This window comes from Orycteropus afer, unplaced genomic scaffold, assembly GCF_000298275.1.
Source record: "Orycteropus afer afer isolate SDZICR_OR568_19922 unplaced genomic scaffold, OryAfe1.0 scaffold00293, whole genome shotgun sequence".
In the NCBI taxonomy this organism is placed as follows: Eukaryota; Metazoa; Chordata; class Mammalia; order Tubulidentata; family Orycteropodidae; genus Orycteropus; species Orycteropus afer.
The window spans coordinates 1,027,840-1,036,555 of record NW_006921880.1 but is presented as its reverse complement, the minus strand read 5'-3'; the positions used below and the strand labels follow the sequence as shown (position 1 = coordinate 1,036,555).

At 36.0% G+C, this 8,716-nt stretch overlaps 1 protein-coding gene across 1 annotated transcript in view; it reads right to left on the bottom strand.

Annotated features, from left to right (window-relative positions):
- BTAF1 (B-TFIID TATA-box binding protein associated factor 1) overlaps window positions 1–8,716 on the bottom strand; it is a 153,111-nt gene that overhangs the window by 108,622 nt on the left and 35,773 nt on the right. The window contains exons 11-13 of the mRNA XM_007951258.2: window positions 6,315–6,455; window positions 4,797–4,921; window positions 2,004–2,124 (exon numbers count right to left, since the gene is read on the bottom strand). Of these exons, the coding sequence (XP_007949449.2) occupies window positions 2,004–2,124; window positions 4,797–4,921; window positions 6,315–6,455 (387 nt within the window). The remainder of the gene's footprint in view (window positions 1–2,003; window positions 2,125–4,796; window positions 4,922–6,314; window positions 6,456–8,716) is intronic.

The following is an 8,716-nucleotide window of genomic DNA, read 5'->3' as shown; positions in this document are numbered from 1 at the left end:
AAAAAAAAAAAAAAAAAAGCAGTTGCAAATGAACAGGTCAATCACTGGAGAGCAGTAACTCATATATTTCAGTATTCCTACAGAATATCATAGCAAGCATAATATATAAACTAATGACCAAAAAATAATACTGGCAACTGACTGACAAAAATAACTTATGTTTAATATACTTAGGATGATCAGACATATCACTCATTTAAATGGTTAACTGCTACCAAAAAAATATGTTTCAATATTTTGGATAATTCGTTTATACAGAATATTTTCTAATAGTGTCACACAAAGTTGTTATTACTATACAAATAATAAAAAGTCACAAAAGTAAGTTAAAAAGAGCCTTCAGGTGGTTTAGGCACCTTATTAAGAAGAGAAAGGTTTCAAAGGACAATGTTAAAGGAAGAAATTTGATAACCTCATGAGGCCCATGTAAAATGAATTTTAGAATATTTGTATCAAAAACATTTAGGCAAAAATCACAAACTAAAGCAAAAATGAAACAAAAATTCAGAACAGCCCATGCCACTTTCATCAGATCAGCCCATGCCTAATCAACTAAGAATGACAAAACAGACCTGAAGGTTTTTTGTCAGATTCTGATTAGACAAAAACCAAAAGGATAATGCAAAACTGAATCTACAGATATTGATACACAGAGGTTCAGCATACTATCATGCTACAGATCAAAGCAAGTCTACACACAATTTTCCCAATTCACAGTGAAACGTATTGTTAGTGAACACACAGAAACATATATGCATGCCATAATTTACAGAAGTCCCCAGGTAACAAAGAGGATCCATTCCTTAGTGTTTTTAAATTTCTAGATAAATTGGAACAAGTGCATATGGTTCTTATTTTTCATTAGTGTAAGGAAAGGCTCAAAGCCTTTTCAGTGATTTAAAAGTTACACATGCAGCAAGTGAAGGTGATTAAGATGAAGAATTTGTTGTGTGCAGGAGCTAGTTCAATAGTATCAAAGTGAGGGCCAATTTACGTAACATTAAAGAGTAAATATGAGTTATCCCTAAGTTGGACATTCATAACCTGAGGGCTTACCATATTGTCTAAACAATTTAACCACTGCTTTTTAAAGATAACTGACCCAAACTTTAGTATCTATGCATAAAAGCACACTAGAAGAACAGATTCCTTACTGACATTCCTCCAAATTCTAGGTATTTTGTTTGATTAACAGGTTATTTTTAATACAGGAATGAGAAGCTTTTATAGACAGGATAACAAACCCACTGCTGTCGAGTTGTATCTAACTCACAGTGACCCCTCCTTGGGTTTCCCGAGGCGGTATCACTATGGAAACAGATTGCCCACCTTCCTTCCCAGGAGTGGCTGGTGGGTTTGAACCACCACCCTTCTTGTTAGCAGTCAAATGTCTTAGGACTACACTACCAGAGCTCCTCATAGACAGGATAAGGACTCCTTAATTTATCATAGCCTCCATCTATACACTGATACTACCTAAATAATCTGTAAGCATGCATTTTAGTGTGTGATCGCTAAAGTATACATCCTTGAAAATATGCACTCTCAGATCAAGTAATCCTTCATATTACTCAAGTGCCTGGGAATCCACTGTCAATCTTTAGGAGTTATATATTGCAGAGCTTCAAGTGTAGCTTTCTAACAGAAGATGAGTTCTGCCAACCACCCAACTGTCAACCATTCAAAGCAAAACAGTAACAGATCCCTAGCAGGGAAGGACTACTCATTCAATCACTCACCCAACAAATATTTACTGAGGGCCTCCTCTGTGTTAAGCACTATTTTAGGTATTAGAAATATAATCTAGAACAAAACATTAAAATATTTCTACCTTCATGGTGATTATATTATTATTGTATGTCTACACGATTACCATACCACTTCTACTAGGTACAACAGTCTCCTGATTTCTAGATACAAAGCAAGTGTAAACTACTGGTCAGATTTATTTTTATAAAATTTTATAAATTTCAAGATTGTTATATATAGTTATTAGTTCTTACCTGGTCCTGTGTTGATAATAATGTAAATAGGGTTTCCAATGCTGCTCTTCGAACTGATGATATAGTGTGATGCAAAAAAGGCCAGACACGTGGAACTAAAACTGTGAGTGACTGCTGAATACTAATAAAGAAGATACAAATTAATCTTACTCATTCTCACTCAAAATTCCATTAATACATTATCTTGTATTATTCCCATATGGACCTCATGATGTTGGTTAAGTATCTTTTTTGATGAATAAATTCTTAAAATACAACTTTCATATGAATATTCACTTAACACTCTCATTTATAACTGTTATATCACCAGAACAGCCACAGCAAACAAGGTCATAAAGAACTTAGCTTCAAGTTCTTCTATGGCATGAATGCCATGAATTACTTTTATCAAGTTAGAGCTTTCCAAAATAACTGCCCTTATTCCGAATCTGTTCCTTACTCAGTAAAAATGAGACATGGATCCTAGCTGGTAGTCTACTTACACAATCAGGATTGCTAATCCTTCTTTCTTCCCCATAGCTAATCTCAATGGATAACCACTAGATGCACATAACTTCCATCCCCTTTTGGAGCCCTCTCTGTCACAAAGCCAAAGGGCAGTAAGTGGTATGATGGTAACTTTGAAATGTGTTATCCTGGTTTAGCATTACCAACTTTAGAAAATGCAAATTTATTCCTTCTTACAGATCTGATTTTAAATAGGAAAGCAAGCAAAGCCAAGTCTAGGCTAACTGGTATCTTAGGATTCCTTAGGATTCCTGTCACATCCATGAGGCATTTATAAAAGTTACCTTGAGTTACGAAAAGATTCATAAGTAATATATGAAGTATAAACCTTTGCAGAAAAAGGCATAAGAGTATGCTAGTGTAAATAACTATATACTATTCTTTTGTGGTTTCTCTTAGGAAGTCTATCTTATTCTACTATTTTGCATTATTGGCAGGTTTGTATGAATATCACTTCCTATACTTATTTACAAATTTAGTAATTTATAAAATTATAAATACACGCACAAGACATAAAACAGATTCAAATAATAAAAGTATTATAACAAGTTTTTGTTAATAGTGTAACTTTTCATGCTTCCAAATGGCATGCTGCATTTCTTCTTACATAAGAAAGTTCTGCCAAATATCACAACATATGAAGCAAAGTTTCTAACAAGGCAATTTTGGGGGGGGGGGTGATGATCAAAAGCTATGTTATTTCACATTGAATTAACAAAATTTTCACTCTTTTCTTTTCTTACATTACCTAGCTTTTCTGATACCATTTACTTGGTTTTTAAAAAAATAAAATTAAATCCTTTATGTAGGGCAGGTATCAACAAACTAAGATCTGCAAGCCAAACAGCCCACCCCCGTTTTTGTAAATAAAGTTTTATTGGGACACAGCCATATTCATTCCTTTATATATTGTCTATGGCTGCTTTCACATTACAACAAGTTGTGGAAGTTGTGACAGATACCGTATAGCCCACAAAGTAAAAAATATTCACTATCGAGACCTTTACAGAAAAAACATGCCAACCTCTAATTCAGAATCATTAAAAAACCCCTGCACTTTGCAGTTCGAGAAGGGCTTTTACATATATTAATTATTCAATCCCTACAGTTTTCATTACTAATGGAAACCTGTGAAAATCAGGTAACTCCAGATAGGCACTACCAATTCCGTTTTCTTCTTCTATTTTACAGGCATTTATTTTGCTATCCCAACTTGTGGGTTACCCTAGTAGCCTAAATTTAGCATTAAAGTTACTACATAGGTCAATATTATTCTGAACATTCTCTACATGTTTCTCATACATCTCTAATTTTCATTGGAAATAGACTCACAGAGCCAGAAATCACCTATAATCATTTGAATATTCACTGAACACTATCACTATGTTAAGATAAGTGATTAACTTTCTCATCTGTGAATTTTTTAAAGTTACTTAAGAAATTTTTCTTCTGTATATCCAAGAATATTATTTACAAGAACAGTAATATTCAGAAGCAATTCTGTAAGATAAGAATACATTGATCACCTGAGCTTCTTTTCAAATATCAAAACAGAAAAAGAGGTGACACTTTAAATTTTTGGTGTATATTTTTGGCTTCACCAGAACTTTACCTTTAGATATTATACTACATCACTATGTAGTCCTTTCCTGATGTAATTACTGAAATCAGGTAGAAGAGTTGCAGAAACAAACAATACAAAGAAAAAGCTCACAAAGAAGGAAGTTTTAGAAAACATAAAGCTCCTGTTTATCAAGTGTTTTAGGTGCCGTCGAGTCATCTCCCACTCATAGTGACCCTCATAGTGACCCTATGCACAGCAGAACAAAACACTGCCCAGTCCTGTGCCAGCCTCACGATCCTTACCATTATCTCAACTTCACCTTGAACATGCACATGAGATAAAGCTCATGGTCAATTATAATTCCATTAACAAAATGTTAACTAAATAAGGCTGAAATTCTATATTATGGGGCTATACAGCTAGAAATATTATACAAGATTACATTTCTAAAGTGAACTATGATAGGATGAATGAGATGAAGAATTATATAAATGAAATAACCAAAGGGTAAGGAACATGACCTTTTAAAGCTCCTGTCGCAAATGTGCTGATAGCTAGAAAGTAAAGAAAAGGCATCCTGAAAGTAGTAATCTCTAGCATCCCAAACATACAGTACTACTCTTAAAGGTACAGGAAAATTACTAACTTTTTGTTTAGGCTTAATTACCTGGAAATGTATGTAAAGGTTTTTTTCCTTTATTCTACTAAGTAAAAATAATTACCTGCATTGTTGGACCTGAGGATACGTTAACAAGGATGAAAGAAGAGTCATAATACTATTTGTCGAAGCTGTCAGATCATCTAGTTCCAGAAGAGCATCCCATAAGGTATTTATAATGAAGGGTACCTATAAGATCAGTTATCAAGAAAACAGTTACCAATTTTACAAATAACAAATACACAAGCCTTGACAAATTGCATCCCAGGGGTCCCTACTGATTCAGTGACATGCACAATCCCAATGACCCCAGAAAGTGTCAGTTCTGAGCAAAATTAAGTAGGAGGTAGTATTTACCTTTAAATCTTCTCTACCCCTTTTGTTACCCACAGCCACTGAGTCAATTGTAAGTCCTAGTGACACTACAGAACAGAACAGAATAAAACCCCCCATAGGGTTGTCAAGGATTTCAGTCCTTATGGAAGCAAACTGCCTCATCTTTCTCCTGTGGAGCCAAACGCCGTAACCAATGACCCACCAGAGCTCCACTCCTCTTCTTAGTGCTTTCAACTCTGCTTTGATGCTTCATTTGCTAACCAAGAAATGGAATTCCCTCACAGGGAATTGAGAAAATAAAATAGCCAACATTCCGTAAAAACCTAACATTGAAACCAATACAGTATACCAATAAGATATGGTCCTCTGTGTAAAGCAATTTTAATGGTACTAACCATCATGAGGGAGCTCTGGTAGCATAGTGGCTAAAGCACTTGACTGCTAACCAGAAGGCTGGCGGTTCAAACCCACCAGCCACTCCTCGGAAGGAAGGTTGGGCAATCCTACTTCCGTAGTGATACTGCCTCGGAAACCCAAGGAGGGGTTGCTATGAGTCGGGGCCGACTCAACGGCACGTAACAACAACAACAACAACAACCATCATGAAAGGAGCTCTGGTAGCATAATGCCTAAGGCACTTGACTGTTAACCAGAAGGCTGGAGGTTAAAACCCACCAGCCAATCCTCAGAAGGAAGATGTGGCAATCTACTTCTGTAGTGATACTGCCTCAGACACCCAAGGAGGGGTCACTATGAATCAGGTCCGACTCGACGGCACAGAACAACAACAACCATCATGAAAAGATGCATTTAGTTTTCAAGCTTTCAAAATATTGCTGACTGCACTTCTAAATATACATACTGTGTTTTTGATAATACAAAGGAAAATCAGTTTCTCTAAAAAGGCACTTAAAAAATCAGACTAGACTAAAAAACAGAACAAAAAAAACAAAACAAACAAAAATCCTGTATATCCAGAAACCAAGAGTAATATAAAGGAGAAATTGTGGCTTTCTCTTCAAGGAAGTTCCCTGTGTACTCTATAAAGAGAGGGAAACAGATTAACACAGATACAGTTCATTTGTCCCCAGGACAATAAATAATCAAGACCACAGACATCAGAGGAACATGTGTCACAAGAAAATTGAGATGAAAGAGAAAAAGGAATTCAATGTTTTACCTAATACTCTATACCCCAAATACAAACAAGCTCTATAGAAAGAAAACGCAAAAATATTTACTTTACCTTTTGTATCTGAAGATAGACAAGGCTTTCTACCACAGGCACTAATGATGCTGCAGCAACAGCTCTGACATCATCATCTAGGTCCTGGAGTCCTTCAATTATTCTAGTTAAAACTTTAGGCAATAAAGTATTAATTACGTCCTGTAAAACAGACATCAAAATAAATTAATTTCCTACTGCACAATTACTGTGCTTAAACATTTTCAGCAAATTTGCCATAGGAAAGCATAAAATCCAATACTGTACAAAATGAAGCACATGAACAGAGAAATTGTTATCAGTATATAACTAATCCTATCTTTGAAAGTCTACAATGGTATCCAGTGGTTTATTATCAATGTGACTTAAACATCAGACCGTATTTTCTATGTAAGACTACAAAAAGCATCTAGAACTCTGAGTGAATATATACACATATGTAATAGGTCTGTGTTAGAAACTTAGCTTCCATCTCTCTCATTCTTTTTCAGTGTCACTGATAACCCAAGAGGGTGTGAGAGAAGAGAAAAAGGAGAGTCATCCCTTCCTGCTTCTCATTATTCCAATCTCCTCTCTCTGCACCCCCCTAAAAGAGCAAGTCCCAAGAGGTAGTTACTTGTTATCATATACTAGGAATCTTACTGAGAACTGGTCTTATAATGAAATCGAGACATCTTTATAAAAAACGAGGCATTTGCCACTTGCATGTAATTCTGCAACTGTCGACAGAGACTAGACAGAGATAGAGAACATGGGTGTATTTAAGTGGGAAGGAAGGTTGTCAAGGAGAAAAGTAGCTAAAAGAGTCAGAAGAATCAAAAAAGGAAGCAGAGTTGGAAAAGAGTTGCAGAGTCTATGAGCAGAATCAGAAGGTAAGGTTTTGTCACTGGCAATTTAAAAAAAAAAAGAGAGAGAGATAACTTTAGAAAACTTCAAAAGTCCTATGAACTTGCCTTTAGGAATAGAAAGAGAGATTCCATAAATGGGTAGGCCAATTCCAAAGGCCCTGAGAGAGTGCTGACCCAGTCTGGGAAGTATTCAGGGGAATTAACTAGTAAGAGGTCCCGGTTTCTCTCTAATTCTTCATTCCTTTTACTTCCATACCTCTTCTTTCCACTCAACACATACTCTTCTGGTATCATTATCTCTAGGTCAAGTCAGTTGCTCAGGACAGTGGAAGTCTCTAATTCTGAAACTAAATCTATGGTGGGTGTTATGGATTTAACTGGATTCCCCCACAATGTGTGCTGGAATCCTAACCCCTATATCCATGGATATAATCCCACTTAGAAAGAGTTTTCCTTATGTTAATGAGGCCATCCTAGGGTTGTGTTTTGTCTAAACCATTCACTTTTGAGATATGAGAGAGTAGATTAGGCACAGAAGCAAGTAAGCATGGATGAAGAAAATAGATGCCACACCCTAAAAAGTTCACCAAGGAACCAGAACAGAAGCTGAAAAGAGACCTTCCTCCAGATCCAAAAGAGTTTCAAAGCCTTCCCCTAAAGCCAATGCCCTGAATTGGGACTTCCAGCCACTTAAACTGAGAAAATAAGTATCTGTTTGTTAAAGCCACTCATTTGTGGTATTTCTGTTATAGAAGCACTAGATAATTAAACCAGTGGGCAAGTAAAGATACGGGGAGAGATGTTTTACTAACATTTCAAATTGGAATTCTGAACTAAATTTTCTACAAAAACAATGTTATACATGTAGCTAAAGGTACTTCAGCTATATTATGAATGAAGCAGACTTTTGTGGATCTATTTAGTAATCTAACTCCTAACCAGGGAGCTCTGGTAGCATAGTGCCTAAGGCACTTGATTGCTAGCCAGAAGGCTAGCGGTTCAAATCCACCAGCCACTCCTCGGAAGGAAGATGGGGCAATCTACTTCCGTAGTGATACTGCCTCAGAAACCCAAGGAGGGGTCACTATGAGTCAGGTCCGACTCGACAGCACATAACAACAATAATTCCTAACCATAAAATGAGAAATAGCATATCAGAGTTCTCAATAACCTACTAAGAGCTTGTAAGTGAGAGATTACATGCATGTGTGTTATTTCACCCTGGATGAAGTATGACAAAACAAAAAACATTGGATTAAAAGATGACACATCATCTAATTTCTAATTAGGTTCTAATCCTAACAAGTTTTGCCATCTTGAGCAAGGCATCTAACTTTCAGAACCTATTTCTCCATATAAAAATGGTAATACTACCTGCATTTTCTTTTTAGAAGACTTGCTACAAAGGACTAAAAAACAAAAAAAAATGACAGCTAAGATGATACCGTACATGACCTTATAGGATGCTTGTTTATATACTTATTGTAAGTTTCCTGAGGTAGGTTTCATGACTCCTTATGCTGTATGTATCCTGCATCACTCAGCAGGGTGCTTTACAGTGCTCAGAATATTTAG